The 18,915-nt window shown below is 36.8% G+C and overlaps 1 protein-coding gene across 1 annotated transcript in view; it reads right to left on the bottom strand.

Moving 5' to 3' along the window:
* LOC121734882 (organic solute transporter alpha-like protein) overlaps nucleotides 1–18,915 on the bottom strand; it is a 32,716-nt gene that overhangs the window by 4,717 nt on the left and 9,084 nt on the right. The window contains exons 3-4 of the mRNA XM_042125516.1: nucleotides 11,358–11,506; nucleotides 10,238–10,324 (exon numbers count right to left, since the gene is read on the bottom strand). Of these exons, the coding sequence (XP_041981450.1) occupies nucleotides 10,238–10,324; nucleotides 11,358–11,506 (236 nt within the window). The remainder of the gene's footprint in view (nucleotides 1–10,237; nucleotides 10,325–11,357; nucleotides 11,507–18,915) is intronic.

Raw genomic sequence — 18,915 nt, forward strand, 5'->3', positions numbered from 1 at the left:
TTGTTTTTTTTACCGACTTCCAAAAAGAAGGAGGTTATATGTTCGGCTGTGGAGATTTTTTGATATTTTTTTTTGTATATTCAACGATTACTCCGCCGTTTGTGAACCGATTTTCGAAATTTTTTGCAATGCCTTTTATAGAATAAACTCGCTTGGTGTAGACAATTATAGTCTAAAGTGTTAATAAATGTTCAAACTTCTAAGATAGTCTTTAAATATTTAGGTACTCATGACTAATAAATTACGTCAAGAGCCTAAATTAAGTCTCTCTAAATTAGAGAAGCTAGACTTTAGAAGTTTAGGCCCTAGACGACTCTAGAAAACAGATGTTTTATTTAGGAAGCTACTAAGTTAACAATCCACTTGTTAACTCTAGAAAGCGTAATGTTGCGGATCGACCTTTACCTATGTGATCTTTGACATTTTAACATCTGGGGGCACGGAGCTTATAGGCCAAGAGTGACAAGACAAACCAAGCGATATTATTATATTATGAATTTTGAATTTGCAGTCAGATTAAATTCGGCTTGGATACTTGGCTATATACACTTTTTTATTCTTCAAATGTTTAGCTAAAACTAAAGTAAAATCCTTTTTCAAACTTTTAAGTATATTTTTATGCAAAAAAAAACAAGGAGTAAAAGACAGTTTCATTACGCTAGAGTCTAGACTCTCCCCCCGCGACCTCCGAACGGTTAACATCGCCTGACGTGCGCTCCGGGATCAAAAATATTTTTCAGTGGTTTTAAATCGATAAATGCGTGCTGAGTGTGTGTAAATAGCTAGGTAAAGGTGCAATCTACATTTACTGTAAGTTTTTTGAAACACATTTGCCCGTATTTTGTTGGATTTAACTTGGTAAGTAAATTTCATTGTTCATTTTTTGTTGACGACTGAAGGTAGACAAAATATTGTGAGTGCCGGTACCGCGCGCGCAGCGCAGCGCCGGCCGAACAGGTTGAACAGCTGATCATTATCACCTATTACAGATTACATTTTATTCAAATTCAACAAATAGTGTGAATCTTGCTGTTTTTAACTCCGACTTGACACAATGTCGAGCCATAACAATATTCCACCAGATAAGGACACTAACCCATTCGCTAGAAGTGACATAATAACTCGCTCACCGCCCACTTTGTCTAGTAAACGTTTATTGTCGGAATTATCACCTTCTCCGTTATCACCTGTCGAGAAGCGACATCAACCCACTAGGGACGACCCACAGCTGTCCCCCGTAATATCACTGCTAGACACAAGCCGCGCATCCGATGATTCATGCAATTACTATGAATTAGTTAGGGAAGCTTCCTCGTACCTAGCTAAAATAAATGAGTTTGCCAATGACACCGTATCACGTCGCAACAATTTCACCAATAAAGCTGAAATAATGAACATGACACAAAAATTAACTACCATTATTTCGCTTTTGGCACTTAAAAATTCGTCACTAGAAAATAAAGTCGCAAATATTGAGCGAGACTTGATAGCAGCTAAAAACGCATCTCACGCCATGCAATAAGCCCCCGCAGCAAAAAATGCCTCTTATGCCGACGCGTTAAAGCTCAAACTCGCAAAGTCGATACCACCAGTCGAGACGCGTAAACCGCTCCCTTGCGTCATAACCAGTGATCGGAGTAGGTAGATTGATTTTTGCTACTTGCATCATAAATGTTCATAGAAAGGATAACGTGGATAAACCATTATTCGGAAAGTCATTCCAGTATTTCCGGACTCAATCAAAGATGGTTTATGTTGGTAATCCATACTATACTAAGATTATAAATGCGAAAGTGTGTCTGTCTGTCTGTTACCTCTTCACGCCCAAACCGCTGAACCGATTTTGCTGAAATTTGGTATGGAGATACTTTGAGTCCCGAGAAAGGACATAGGATACTTTTTTTCCCAGGAAAATGTACAGTTCCCGCGTGATAAACGAGTTTTGGCGCAGCGGAGTTGCGGGCATCATCTAGTTTACCATAATTTTAATGATTTATGGATGAAATCGACGTAATTAAAAGTCTTATTTTTGAAAATTATACAGCTACTTACTAATTTAAATTTCGGTTTAAAATATTAACGAAGTCCGAGATTTCGAGGGAATGTCCATATTGTTATGTACGTTTCGGATCGTTGACCTCATTTCAATCTACCTACTCCGATCACTGGTCATAACTCATAGCATATCCGACGCAGGAAAAATCGGCCGAACAAAAATTATCAACTGAAACAAAACAGGCATTAATGAAAGCTATTAATCCCTCGGACGGCTTTCAAATTCACGGCGTGAAAAAACCGCAAACTCGGGCGTCATCTTACGTTTAACTAGTGAGTCACAAATAAAAAAATTAAAATCAGTCGACGCACTAAAATCTGCCGGCCTGCGCCTCGAAACTCCTAAAGGCCGTAGCCCGCGTATCTTAATTAAAGATGTACCGCAACATATGTCTGACGAAAATTTTCTAATGGCATTATATAATCAGAATATTAAGGGCGAAATTAATGTGTCTCTTCATCTTCATGAATTTAAGAGTACGACAAAAATTATTAGGCGTCGTCTTATCAATAATAATTATAATAGAAAATTGATGGGCCTCGAATTGCAACCAAAAGTTCGTAAACATTTAATCGATACGAAAGAAAAACTATTTATAGGTTGGGACTTGGGCCATGTGTCGTTTTGTCGATGACGTTGAACTAGTGCGCTGTCTCAACTGTCAACAGTTCGGCCACACTTCAAAATTCTGCCGCGAGTCCGACCCGTGCTGCCAACATTGCGCAAATTAACACCAATCGAGCGACTGCCCTAATAAAGACCTAGAAGAAAGGTAGCTGCACCCGTTACAAGAAGCCTAGCGATCACCCCACGGGCTCCTCTGACTGTCCAACTTATAAGGCAAAAATGGAGCAATTAATTTTAACAACTCACTATGAATAGACTAATCATAGGACAGCTGAACCTCCATAACAATAAGCACGCGACGTTAGAATTGAAAAAATTGGTGTCGGATTATAATTAAGACTTGGTTCTCATACAAGAACAATACGAAGTAAGTCGCTACGGCCGAAAGTCGTACAAACTGACAACCTAGCGCGAGCCGGCATATACACACCTCAGTCTAAATTCTCAGTTACGGCCCTAACAAACCTGTCGACGTCTCACTGCGCGGTGGCGGAGGTCTCGTGTCGATACTTCAGACTGTACGTAGTTAGTTGTTATTTCCAATATTCCGACCCAGTAGGTCCCCACTTACACCAGCTACGACGCGTCCTGCAATCTCTCGCGGGGAAAAATATAGTATAGGTGCCGACGTCAATGCCTCGTCTCCCTTATGGCACGGCAAACTTAGAATCAGACGATTACTACGTTTCTTGTTTAGCCGACCTTAGGGCTTCAAGGTCGTGTTATCGCGCCGCCGCCGTCGTGTTGACGAAAAATAATATGTTACGTAACGCCGCCAACAGACTAGATAGGGAGGGCCCGTGGTCCTCTTTATATCGAGAATTAAAACCTAACAATACTACAGCTCCACAATATAAAAATTAATAATTAATTTACTCACAGCTTAGAGGACACAGCTAATGCCTACTTAGACGTACTGATCCCTGACGATGAGCCGGACTTGGACGACGATCATCACCGTGAAATTCGACACCGACTATTTGACCCCGTAAACACCCCGGTTTCCGACTTGCCTACCCTCGATGAGTTTATTAAAGCCGTACTCAAACTCAAACTCAAACTCAAAAATTTTTATTCAGAATAAATTTTTTCAAATATTCTCTGAACGTCGGGGCTACACAGATGCCTACCACCGGTTCGGGAACTAACCCGGCGAGAAGAACCGGCGTAAGAAACTCGCACGGGGCCATCTTTTCCTAAAAAGATGGAAAATTACAAAAAATATATTATTATAAAATAACAGTGTCATTATGACTAAATAAAATACAACGAATGTACAATTATTATACATATTATAATGAAACAGCTCTGCAGGGGGCGACCTTATTCCCATGGTGTACTATCATTCATGAAATCAGTAACTTTATAGTACGCTTTGGTACACAAACGTTCTTTAACAACTTTTTTAAATCTATTAATTGAGAGATTTTGAACGCTTTCTGGGATCTTATTATAAAGGCGTATACATTGACCCTTAAAAGAATTTTTGACTTTAGTAAGTCTAGTCACCGGAATTTCAAGCTTATGTTTATTACGAGTATTTCTCCCATGGGTATCACATTTTTTCGTGAATTGATATATATTCTTTTTAACATATAATACATTTGATAGGACATATTGAGAAGCAACAGTTAAGATTCCAGTTTCCTTAAATTTTTCTCTAAGTGAAGTATTACGGGCCAACTTGTAGATTGCCCGCACAGCTCGCTTCTGCAGCACAAAAATTGTATTTATATCTGCAGCATTGCCCCACAGCAAAATGCCGTAGGACATAATACTATGAAAGTAACTAAAATACACTAGACGTGCTGTTGTTTCATCTGAAAATTGTCTAATCTTACTTACTGCATATGCTGCTGAACTGAGTCTGTCGGCCAACCCAGCAATATGAGGGCCCCACTGAAGCTTGGAGTCTAGTGTAATACCTAAAAATACAGCTGTATCCACTAGCTCCATAACATCACCATTTAAAAGCACATTGGTTTCCGTTTGCCTTACATTGGGCAATTTGAATTTAATACATTTTGTTTTTTTACTATTAAGTAAAAGATTATTAACACTAAACCAATGTACAATCTTTGAGAGAGCATTATTTACTTCGTCATAACACGCATTAAGCCGTTTGATATTGAATGTAAGAGATGTATCATCAGCAAATAATACTATCCCATGTTTATCTTTAATTAAGAATGGCAGGTCATTTATATAAATAAGAAACAGGAAGGGTCCTAATATAGACCCCTGTGGGACCCCCATTTCAATTTTTGCACCAGCAGATTTTTTACCATTTATCTCAACCCTCTGAGTTCTATTTGCCAAGTACGATTTTAGGAGGGCGAGTGCTGTGCCTTTTATGCCATAGTGACAGAGTTTCCTGACCAATGTTTTGTGTTGCACGCAATCAAAGGCCTTTGAGAGATCGCAAAAAACTCCTAGAGCATCCTGCGACGTCTCCCAGGCATTAAAAATACTACTGATCAATTCAACGCCTGCGTCTGTAGTAGATCGTCCCTTTGTAAATCCAAATTGTTTATTATGTAAAATATTATTTATATTAAAGTGCGTTAGTAATTGATTCAGTATTAAATTTTTTCAAATTGGACTTTTTTGTATGTAAAAAAGTAAATTTATTACATACAAAAAAGTCCGCCGGCGAGGACAACATTTCTAACATTACGATTAAGCAGGCTTGTCTAACGGCCGGACCAGCAATTTTAGAAGTTTTCAATAAATGTATCGCAGAAGGCACGTTCCCAAAAATTTGGCGAATCGGCACAATTAAATTAATTCCAAAAGCCGGTGATAAGCCACCCGATGACCCGAAATCTTACCGGCCTATAACACTTTTACCATGCTAAGGTAAAATATTAGAACGGCTGATTGTGCCCCGCCTTTTACCAGGCGGGCTAAAGTTTAATAAACAGCAATTTGGATTTACCGCCAGAAAATCGACAATCGATGCGGCAATCGAAGTCAGAAAAATAGTGAACTCATCTGAATTTAAATACGTGGTAGGTATATATTTGGATATCGCAGGAGCTTTTGATAATACCTGGTGGCCGATGCTACTAATAAAGCTACGGAACAGAGGATGCTACCGCAATATTTATTATTTACTACAATCGTATTTTCGTCACGGCGTAATTAAACTACGACTCGGTCACTACATCTATATCAAAGATCTAACCCGCGGCTGCCCACAGGGGTCGGTGCTATCGTCATACCTGTGGAATATAAGTTTTGACGATTTGCTGTGTATTCCTTTACCGCCTCTCTATTATCTAGTAGGCTATACTGACGACGGGTTCCTCCTTGTTAAAGAAAATACGCGAACTGAAATAGAGAACAAAGCTAACAAGTGCCTAAGCGTAATTGCAAGTTGGGGTCACAGAAATCGTTTGGAATTTGCGGCACAAAAAACTTATCAAATTCTTTTAAAAGGCTCTCTTATGTCAACTCCTCGCATTAAACTTAACGAAACAAGTGTCAAACATAAACAGTCACTATGTTATCTTGGACTGATTTAAGAAAACAAATTCACATTCTTAGAACATATCATAAAACCGGGTGAGAAAGCAAAAATAAATTTCTATAGTTTTACTAAAATATCGACATCTACATGGGGTCTCTCGTTCAAAATGTTAAAAACTATATATACAGCCACGTACTTAGGCAGAATATGCTACGGCTCACCGGTCTGGGCAGATAGAGCTACGATTGGCCCAGCCCGGCGTAAACTTTTACAAAGCCAACGTCTCGCATTAATATTCCTATGTAAGGCATATAGAACAGTCAGTACTGAAGCACTTCCTGTCCTGTCGGGTGTTTTGCCTATAGACTTAAATACAACGCCGAGCTGCTTTATATTACAAAAATAAAAATATTACGACCCCTGATTTCTTAAATATGAGAGACAGTAATAAAGTGAATAGACTATTTGAACCACTAGACTTTACACTACAAAATCTTATATCTGAGTGGCAGGAACGGCGGGATAACTCGATCAAAGGTCGTCACCTGTACAATTTCTTTCCTTCGGTTCGTGAACGACTTGGCATGCATTGGATAGAAATAGATCATTGCGTCGCACAATTACTAACTGGTCACGGCAATTTTAAAGCTAAACTTCATGGATTTAAGTTAGTTCTATCTCCTCTTTGCGAGTGCTCGACCGAAGACAGCCCGCAAGAACAAACTGCTCATCACGTACTCTGGGAGTGCGGTCTCTGGCATGAGGAAAGAACCGATCTGTTAAACAGCTTCCAATGTGTCTCTGGAGTCGTATATTACGATGACCTCGTAGGCAGCGCAAAGAATTTCCGTGCTTTCAAACGTTTTTGTCATAAATACTATTGGAAACAATCGAACACAAGTTTGCCATTTTAAATAAATGTCATTATTTTTTATGAAGTAGGCATATTGTATTAAGTATAACAATTTTTTTTCCCGTGGTGCTTCCCCCTTTGTTTGAACATCAATGTCATTACAATTTGGCTGTCTCCCGCTTTGCTTGGGGAGGGAAATTGGATATCTCCTACTCCTCCTACATTTCTTCTGATTAATTTCGTTGCGGGTCCCAAGACAGATTTAGCTTGTCTTGTTTCGTGGTTGGTTACCACTGTTGATCCTGGCGACACAGGAGTTGCAGTGGTGGGAATGTGTGGTGGTGTCCTTTTGCCCGTTTAAAAAAAAAATGTAGTCTAGACCTATGTATAATCCAGACTTATATAATATAAACTAAAAACAATCGCCAAGTACGAGTCAGACTCGCGCACGAGGGGCTCCTTACCAATATAGAGCAAAATTAGGGCAAAATTGTGTTTTTTGTATAGGAGCCTCCCTTAAATATTATTTTTATTTTGTTTATAGTACTTGTTGTTATAGCGGCAATTAATATATACATAATCTGTGAAAACTTCAACTCTCTAGCTATTACTGTTCTTGAGTTACAGCCTGGAGACAGACAGACAGACAACGTAGTCTTAGAAATAGGGTCCCGTTTTTACCCTTTGTGTACGCAACCCTAAAAAATACACCTTAACTAATATAGCTTTAGTATAATTTAGTTATTGTGTCCTACCGATAATTTGAAACCCATTTCAATTTATTTCCCAATGTTTGTTCAATGAAAATAATGACTTAATGACACACTGTTGGCTGTTAAGTGATTATTAGGCCGTGTTCAAACCAAACTGACCGTAAACCGCCGAATGTGAGCAGGCTCACTGTGAGCCTCAGTGCGAACGTGAAAATAAACGGTATTCTTCGTTGACAGTATGCCGACAGGCGACAATACGCTAAAGCACGTAGCTATACGTAGCCCAGCATCCGCGGAGCGTAGATACGTGCTGTATTAGGGTCAATTCAGACAGCAACGCGACGCGTAGATGCATTTCTAAATTAGTATGGATTTGACAGGTTCGCTAGACGTCTCACGCTGACGACATCTGTCAAATCCATACAAATTTAGGTCGAGTCGCGTCGCGCCTCGCCTCGTCACGTTGTGGTCTGAATAGGCATGATGACTATTTTTTTTTCTTATCGGTAATTGAAAGACACTTAAAAAATAGAAACATCGTTGAAAGAATGACTCTGATAGCTTAAAAATTCACCAAGATATGACAATTCAAATATCTCATAAAAAAGACCTGCCCGAAACGCTCCATACAAAGTGCTACGAAAGTATGACGTCAGTCTTTCGTAGTTTGTACGCATCGGGAGACAACTTTGTTCGACAGGCATATTAAATATTGCGTTTATGAAAGTGGTTTCATAACAAAAGTTACTTTTAATTGCATAAGTTATCGAATTGTATACAAATATTAAGAAATTTAATTGAAAAAAAAAATCGACTTGAATATCCAACTTTGAAGGCGCATGACATAAAAAATACAAATGTTATCAAGCTGAAATTTTGGGAACACTTATTTTTTACCGTGATTTCTTTATTTTATTAACAAAATTTGCTAATCTTTGACCTTGTCATCATACCTATTGACCCTTAATCGGCCGCCGCCGAATGTCCGCGCCTACGCCTAGCGTAATAACGTATTATCGGTTAGGTGTGAACGAAAAAGTGAATACTGAATACCTATGCATGGAATACAATAAACTGCGTAACGTTCACTCACATTAGGCGGACAGTTTGGTTTGAACACAGCCTTATTATCATCGCGTCGGTATAAAAGCGTTATAAAGCCATTTACGAAGGTGTCACCTTGAGCACCCCTCAAAAGCTAATAAAATGGTGCCACTAATTAAGTTTGACAAGCCATTAATTATATCCCCACCCTTTTTAATTGGGATGATTAAAATAATGACTGTAATCATAATAGTTATCAGATAACTAAGTTAACTACAGTTTTTAGGGTTCCGTAGTCAACAAGGAACCATTATAGTTTCGGTCTGTCCGTCCGTTTGTCTGTCCATCTGTCTGTCTCTGTCCGTCTGCGGTTTTTCTCAGAGATTATAGGACCTACAAAGCTGTATTTTTGGCATGAATGCACATATTAATGATGCCGACAAAATACATGGCAGGTACATGAAATCTTAAAAAAAAAAAAATATGGTACCTTCCCTACACATCAAGCGGGGATGAATTTTTTTTTCGCATTAACCCGTCGTCTGTGGTGTCGTTGGATAGGTTTTTTAAACATATTATGAGTATTCATAGATTATTTTCCAATTTAGGAATTCGTTTGTGAAATATTAAGTTTTAAAGAGGAAAAAATCGTTAGAGTCTAGTGTACCAGCTAAACGGCCGCTTCTGAAAATGTGAAAAAATTCACGGGAGTAGGAAATGTTCTGAATTTAAAAGGAAAACTATCACGACTAAGAAGACTTCATAAGTTATTGGGTACGAGTAATAAATAGTATTTCAACGAAAAAAATTTATTCGGCGAAGTATAAAGGAACTTTTCGTTTAAATTCCTATGAAAGTAACTGAGATGATGTTGTTAGTAGTATAAAACACGTTATAAAATTAATATACATTTATTGACCATACAAAAATTTAAAAAAACTCGGTACTACGGAACCCTATATTACGCGTGGCCCGACACGCACTTGGCCGGTTTTTTTTATAATATAATATAATAGTCTCATCATATTAATCCAGGTCGTTTAAAATTGAACACAAAACTTTGTAAAGCTTAATAAAGAAATTATGTTTTTAACTTTTAATTTTATTTTCAAAACGAAACATTGGGTAAACAATGGTTTAGGACCAATAGTTTTAAAGCAAAATATTATTTTTATGTTTCAGATACCACAATACAATATCAGGATTCAGGAATGAAGATATTATTAGTAAATAATCTTCTGTCGTTAGAAAACCAGTTTAAGAGTTTTGTAATGATTGGTATAGTTATTTCGGAATAAAATTATTATGTGTGTGGTGAAAACCATTAAACTTTGTACATATTATGTTATCAGCTTTTATAAAGATTTATACGATGTCTCACGTTTTTATCCGACTTCCAAAAAATGAGGTCCTATTTTTGGCTGTGGATATTTATTTACAAGTACCCAATTATTATCTATAGTACTACTTACTTGTGAACCTGCGGCCGGGGTAGTATACAGCAGGGCCAGCAGCAACATGGCAAAGTTCTCGTTTCTAGCTGAGCACCAGCTGATCTTCTGGAATTAAAAAAAATACGTGGATACGTTTTTCTCATTAAAAAAAAGTGATAATGTTTGGAAAGAACTGAAATGGGGCTAAAGTCACTCTAATCCGTTTTCATGGCAACAAAACCAGGAAGACCGATTTGCATACTCTGACGAGCTGACTGGGCAAGGTGCCAAATATATTGATTTTTGACGCGTACCGAATCTATATGAACCACAATTTCGTTGCGTACAGTCTTCAATTCATATTTTTTCTTCATTCAGAACATACAGTCCATAATATACCTATTCCAAGCCTCTTTTCTACATTACTAATTAGTATGCTACTGTCTCGTCTCAACTCTCAGGTTCCCCTTTCCCATTTCATGATTAGACGATACTGTTTAATGTTTATACCTTTATTATAAAGACACCGAATAAAAGTCCATAAATAGTAAAAAAATGTTGCAGGTAAATGTTAGTTTGTTTCTTGTATGTAAATTGCCCTTCTTCTTTTTCTGTGATATTTCCATCAAAGTCCATTCACTTATTCCCAATCACACACTTTAGGGTGTCCATGAGTTCCCTGTATTTGAGTTCACTGTGACAGTAGCAGCGCTGAAAGAGTAACTTTTTTTGGAACGAAGTTCCCTATCGCGCGTTGCGACAGACAGAAAAATTAAGACGAAAAGTTGTAACGGCACGACACAAAAGTGTCGTTACAACCGCACGTCTTACAACTATAGCAGAAATCTACGAATAATAAAAACTAAGGAATCGTAACTCACATACTATTACCGTTTTAAATTTGGTTCCTTTTGATCTGTCATGTAACGTCAGCCTAGTACCGCTCAAGGTCACCTAAATATTGCAAATGTATTGAAATGTGTACCTAAGGTACACTTTTTTGACAAGTATTGTGGAGCATGTTTTTTGTCGGAGTTACTTTTCCTTAGTTTTTATTATTCGTAGGCAGAAATGCTATAGTTGTAAGCCGTGCGGTAGCGCGTGTTTCTCTCTCTCTCTCTATTAATCATTGTATAAGTTATAGAATGTATAAACTCACGCTATCAGCTGGTTAACCCCCCCGCACTCCGCGATGACCAGGTTAAAGAAGTGGTAGAGTGCCACCATCACGATCTCCTGAGAGATCGCCTCGCACAGTATCCGCGTCCGCGGCAGTATTGTTACTAGAAGGGCAAGAGCGGCTACTAGCTGAAAATAGAATAAAATTAGTAATTACTATGATATCATAGGAGCCGTTAAGGTTTCGGTAATTTAAGGTACCAGTAGCTCTACCATGAGTTTGAAGCTATAGTATTTATCGATACTCGATACCGACTACGTAAATTTTTAGTATGAATGAATGAATTAATTAAAATTGTGACGTGGGAGAGCCATGCTTCGGCACGAATGGGCCGGCTCGACCGGAGAGATACCACGTCCTCACAGAAAACCGGCGTGAAACAGCGCTTCCGCTGTGTTTCGCCGAGTAAGTGAGTTTACCGGAGGCCCAATCCCCTACCCTTTTCCTTTCCCTACCCTCCCCTATTTCCTCCCGTACCCTCCCCTATTCCCTTCCCTACCCTCCCCTATTACCCCGTAGAAGGCCGGCAACGCACCTGCAGCTCTTCTGATGCTGCGAGTGTCCATGGGCGACGGAAGTTGCTTTCCATCAGGTGACCCGTTTGCTCGTTTGCCCCCTTATTTCATAAAAAAAAAAAAAAAACTTTATTGCACCAAAACAAACATGACATACAATACTTAAGAACTATAAGAGTAAAAAGTACAAAAGGCGGCCTTATCGCTACAAGCGATTTCTTCCAGACAACCCTTATTGTAAAGCTATAAAGTAACAGTAGTAATAGATGGTAGGTGACTACATAGACAACTTAAGAGTAAACTTTTTAAAATATATAAATATATTACAAATACATACATACACTAGCTATTTGACCGAGCTTTGCTCGGTATTCGATAAAACACGAATAAAATTACATTTTCTAAAAATGATTCCTAGCTAGATCGATTTATCGCCCCCGAAACCCCCTATATACTAAACTAGAGATCGCCCAATGGTCGAAATTCGACCTTAGTTTTAACTACATTAGGACTACTACCTACCTATATTTTGTAAAAAATATTGACTATCATATTTTTTTTCAACTCTTGTCTCTGGGACTTAGCTGATCTCAGACTGGCCGTGTAAGCATTGTCTAATAGTATCTTCTAAGATTCAATATAAAAACTATAATCCATTTTCAATTTGTCAACTTGTTGTCAACAGACACCATAAATAAAAGAGTATAATTCGTATGTATAGGCTTGTCACTCAAAAACCTGTCATTTCTCATGTGTGTGTGTTGTAGTGTGTGTAATGTTTTATTTGTTAAAAAAATGTATGATAAAAGCATAATTTCAAAATAATATTAGTTCGATGCACTCCTTCACCATATAAACTATAACTGTGCAAAATTTCATGCACCTACGTTTCCCCATTTTTCGTAAAAAGGGTTACAAAGTTTTTCGTTCGCGTATTAATATTATGATACAAGAATTACTCGTTTAAAGATATAAGATATATAATATATATACATACATACATACTAAATAATACATACAAATAATAAATAAATAGAAATAATACAATATAGGTAATTATTAGTTAATATGAACTAATTGTGACAAAAAATTTTTCTTCACGCCATTTTTAAAAACGTATGAGGACTGAGCACGTCTCAAAGATGTGGGTAATTTGTTCCACAGACTGACAGCACGAGCTGTGAATGAAGAGTCATAAAATTTTGTATTACGAGTGGGTGGTATTAGTGACAAATTAGTGTTTCGAAATGTTTTAACATTGTCATCTAAAAATGTAAACCTTTCTTTTAAGTAGGGTGGTGTCTTAGGGTCATATAAAATACTGTATAAACAAGACAGTATATGTATAGTATGGCAAATTTTACAGCGCCTCTAGTTCCGCAAGTGACCGACTTGCGGAACTAAGCTTTAAGCTCATTGTAGAGCTGTAGTAGGCTTAGCATGGCCACAGTATAAATGCGAAAGAACAGAAACGCTGACAGTTTTTGCGCACAAACAAACAGATTTCCGTTGTTACGAGTAATTCATCACTATATCTACTTTACCATAAGAATCAATCCTCCTATGGTGGTCATGCTAAGCCTGCTGGAAGACAAAGCTCGGAGTTGGGAAATAAAAAAAATATAATTATTTATAGCGAATTTTTTTTATAATAATTTATTGCAAACAAATCTTCTAGCTTTCTTTAAAACACTTAACATGGTGTTCGTAAAAACCGTGCATTTTTGGCCTGGTATATAATCATCATTTCCTTACTTATTAGAATAGGAGAAATCATCGCATTTGCAATGCTATTTTCTGAGGAAAAACAAGTTATGTACCGGATATCCGGTTGTTGGTGATACCAGATCAGTGAGAGATTACTCAATGGTTACGTAACCTTCACGTAAGGCGAAACGAAGTCATGGGCCCACGACAACCAATGTTGAAATTCACTCGATGTTACATATGGGTATGTCCATATTACACTTACATTATAAGTCTACTAAGAGATTCCAATTTGGAATAAGTAGTACCTTTGTACTAAAATGTATCTCTAGTTTTAAGTTTTCTATGTATACTGGTTATGTGTACATAAATTATTAAATAAATAACTAAATAAGTGTGTCTGTTCTGCCTGTGACCGCTTCACGCCCAAACCACTGAACCGAATTTGGTGAAATTTGGTATGAAGATACTTTGCTGATACCTATCGGAACAATGTACGGTACCCTCACGATAAACGAACTGTGGTGCAACGGAGGTGTGGGCGTCATTTGTATAAGTAGTTTAAGTAATATTTTATTGTTGTGATTTTTTTCTTGGGTCGAAAGTGTTAATAAAAAAAATCGGCCAAGAGCGAGTCGGACTCGCGCACGAAGGGTGGCATGGTGGAGTGGACTACGAGCAAAAAAGGCCAAAAAAAAATACATTTCTTGTATGGGAACCCACCTTAAATATTAACTTTATTTCATTTTTAGTACCTATTTGTTATTATAACGGCAACAGAAATACACAATCTGTGAAAATTTCAGAAGTCTATGGTGGTTTTTGAAATACAGCCTGGAGACAGACGGACCGACATCAAAGTCTCAGTAATAGGGTTATCATCGTTTTTACCCTTTGGGTACGGAACCCTAATTATTAAACATATTACAGTTAAGTAGATATGGGTCAAACTCGTTTTTTTAACAAATTGCAAAACTATTTTGATAAAATTTATTTCATAATTTTGATGTCTCAAAGCATATCCAAAAGATTGATGAAAATTAAATGACTTGCATTCCTCATACAACCTACGACCTAACCGTTACTTAACCTACATGTTACTTCACACTTACCAACACATTCATACTAATATAATAGATAGAACTGACCCGGCAACGTTGTTTTGCCGTATAAATTATTTCGAGTATCAATATAAAAAGTAGATAAAAACCTATTCTCATGCCTAACGAATGAACGTACAAAATTTCATTAGAATCGGTTGAGTCGTTTTGGAGGAGTCCGCTCTTTATATATCAGACTAGCTGTTGCCCGTGACTTCGTCCGCGTCAGCAAAATGTGATAACAAAGATAATAAAAAGAATTTTTTCCCCTTTTTAACGTTCCTTACCTAAATAGCAAAAATGGGAACTTATTACAAAGACTTTGAAGCCTGTCTGTCTGTGTTTCTCCAGGCTGTATCTCAAGAACTGCGCTAGCTTCCTCCTTCTTTTCGGAAGTCGGTTAAAAAGTAGCCTAAGTTATTCCTTACTACATCACCTATCTGCCTAAAAAAGTCCCGTCAAAATCGCTCCAGCTACTTCAGAGATTAGCCGGAACAAACAGACAGACAGACAGACAGACATACAGACAAAAATTGTAAAAAAAATTGTTTTGATGTATGTAGCGCAATAAACATTCATATGCATGTAGAAAAAAACAGTTCTTTCAATATTACAAACAAACACTCCAGTTTTATTTATATGTAGTATATAGATGTATAGATATGTATAGATGTATAGATGTATAGATATGTATAGATGTATATATCTTGTATATATCTTGCCGTTCTCCGAAACTTGGATAGCGCGATGCAGGATTGTTAGGCGAATTGTGGGTACCGCCACAGATTATTATTATAGATCTCTTCACGCCCAAATCGTTGAACCAATTTTGCTGAATATGGAAATACCTTGAGTCCCGGGAAAGGACATAGGATACTTTTACTCCGCAAAAAAGTGTGGTTCCCGCACGATAAACAAATTTTGGCCCAACGGAGTTACGGGCGTCATGTAATCTTTTATAACCCGACCAATAAACTTTTATGAGGTAATATAACCGATAGGTGTACAAGTCTCAAAGTAGTTAGAAGTTATTGATTTGACGACAGTGGTTCAATAGTTTAGGCACGGACGCTTACGCCTGAGGTCGTGAGTTCGAATCGCGCCGGGAAAAAAAGACAAAGGGTAAATCGTCGATAAATATTATTGTTATTATTTATTATCTTCAACATGCGATTTGTGCATTTCTAACTAGTGACTAATTCCCACGAGTTTTTACAATTTGTTTCTCGTAACTATTAAATAGTTTTGTCCTTTATTATCTACGCTATTAACATAAATAATTGATTTCTTTGTTTGCATTGAATAAGCTCTAGAAGTACTATACCGATTTTTATGTAATGGAGCAACAAATAAGTTCGTTAATTGTATTATACAAACCGTACATTTTTAAACTATATAAATTATTATCTTTCCTTACCCGGTACCCAAAGTAGGGGTAACAGACAGACAAACACATGACACTTTCTTGTAACTTAGGATGTCAGTATGAAATATGGATGGTATCAAGTATCAACCATGAATTATGTCGTGGGAAAAGAGAGGTTTTTAATTACAAAATTGCATGATTTCCATGGGATATTTCTATGTGCAGTAAAGGGAAATATACAGTATGCTGTTGCGAAAACACTCTACTAACAATAATATTGTTAGTAATTACAATTCAAGACGTGTGTGGAAGAACCATGTGAGTCGGAGTGAGTAAATGGAGCCTCCATTTATGCAAAAAAAGGGCTGAAATGATTATGTGTAGCCAGATATATTAGGTAGGTGATGAAGTAGATAAGTTATAAGGTTTATTAAAATAATAAGGAAAAAAATTAGTTATGGTCCGTATGTTACGAAATGTTACTTATTTGATTCTTCCACTCACGTCTTCAATTATTATGTGAAGTAAGATAGTAGGCAAGCCTATTAAATATGGTACATTCTGTATTATAACGTAATAATTATTATGCATAGTTCACAACAATAAATATTAAGGTTTTATTATAATTACAAGTTCGTGATATAATAAAAATAATGTTGAAAACCTTCGTGAGCTACATTTTAAAACAAGCCTATATTTGGGCACAATTTAAACTTAAATATAATTTATATTACTAAAACTTGTTTTAGAGGCAATACAATAGTTTTAAGTAGTTATTTTACAGTATCTTAATATACGTAAATTAAATTTGTTTTCTGTAAGCAAATGGTAAACAAAGTATACTACTTCGATCGCGGATTCTTGGAAAAGCTATTGTTGTCGCGATCGCCGGTGCTCTTATGGGGCTTGAAGGTATATTGACAGAAAAAACATTACAAAAGGGTAAAAAATAAAAATCTAATCTATTGCATTTGGTTTGATATCTGGAATCATATCATGGAATGAGTCGCTGAATGTGTTGCTAAGCGCAAAACTCGAGAACGGTTGGACCGATTTTGCTAATTCTTTTTTTTAATATTCCTTGAAGTACGAGGATGGTTCTTACGGAGAGAAAAATTCTAAAAAAAAAATAAATTTCCTGAAAAAGTCTAAAAACAACACTTTTCTATACCTACTCCCATACAAAAGTTAAAGAATCGACTGTTAGGCGATACGAAGTTCGCCGGGTCAGCTAGTAAATAATAATTATACTGACGCGTGACGTAACCAAAGCATTTCGAAGCCTCTACGCCGTAGCTCTAGTGCTACGGCGTAGCGTCAAATTGCGCAGATCTATTATTAATACCTCAATTATTATTAATATTATACTGCTATTTAAAAACTTGCTGCAGCGTCGCGTCGTTCCTTACTCGATCTAGTTTATTTCTTATCCAACATTAAATTAGTTTTCTCATATTAACCCATCGATCGTGGAATAACGAGACACAATAGCTTATCTATTGTTATCGCGGCCGGATGCGTCCGCTTAGGGCTTCATGAATTAAACATTATTAGCCTAAATATTTATTTGAAAACAATACCATAAGACTGTCTTTTATTTAGGCGCGAATTATAATAATAATTAATATATATCTCATATTAGGTTAAGAAAAAATGCTATGCAAATTGCAATAGCTTTACCGCGGCAGTGCCCGAGTGCCACAGGTTTTTTTTTTAACACTTATGGTGAAACATGACTTTCTATCCGTTTAGGACTAAAATATAAATAGTAGGAGCTCGATTATCCGGACTAATTGTTGTCGTACGGAAAGAACCGTACATTTTTCCGGCATAAAAAGTATCCTTTGTCTTTTCCCGGGACACAAAATAGTATATATATACCTAATTTTAGCAACTTCAAGAGGTAACAGACAGACAGACACACTTTCGCATTTATAATATAAGTACGGATACATGTTCCAGTGGCGGTCCGGATAATCACGAATTCGTATAACTAAGGGCCGGACAATCGAGTTTCTTCTATACATCTTATATCTTTAAACGAGCAATGGGGATTGTCCATTTTTTTTAATTTTGCTCATTACAAAAACATTTCGAGGAATAAGGTCAGTGATCGTTTTTCTGTATATAAACGAAAAAAATACCCATTAGTTACTTATATTTTTGAACAAATATGTTTAACCTTTGTTTGACCTTCAATGGCGTTAAATTAGCAATAAATTCGACCAACATTACGTTTCAAACTTTTGGTAAGCTTCTCGTATCAGCTTTCACATAATGAGAACTTGCATTTGACGAACCAGCCATTATAAATAAGATTGAAAGGAAATTTAAAACATACTACAGAGGTCAAATGCGGCCGATGATGACGTCAGAGCGAAACTTTAAAAAATTATTGAGAAAAAACTAGCCAACGAATTTCAAAATTATTTAATTTATATTCTTAAAATATCCTATTTTAAGGAAAAAAAATATAAAAAGTACATGCGATTTTTTTTGGACAATGCCCATTCTTGTATATCTATATATAATTGGAATCTCGGAATCGGCTCCAACGATTTTCATGAAATTTAGTAGGTATTTAGGGGGTTTCGGGGGCGATAAATCGATCTAGCTAGGAATCATTTTCAGAAAATGTCTTTTTATTCGTGTTTTATCGATAATCGATAAACTGAAAAATATCACTCTTCCTACACATCTATTGGCGAATAACAATACTATTTTATTAGCAGCTAATTGTTTTAACGACCAGCAGATGGCGTTATTAAGTAACACGAAGTCAATGAGTGTTTGCTATACCGAGCAAAGCTCGGTCATCCAGGTACTAAGAATTAAACGAGTGTAATTTT

This window comes from Aricia agestis, chromosome 16, assembly GCF_905147365.1.
Source record: "Aricia agestis chromosome 16, ilAriAges1.1, whole genome shotgun sequence".
NCBI lineage: Eukaryota > Metazoa > Arthropoda > Insecta > Lepidoptera > Lycaenidae > Aricia > Aricia agestis.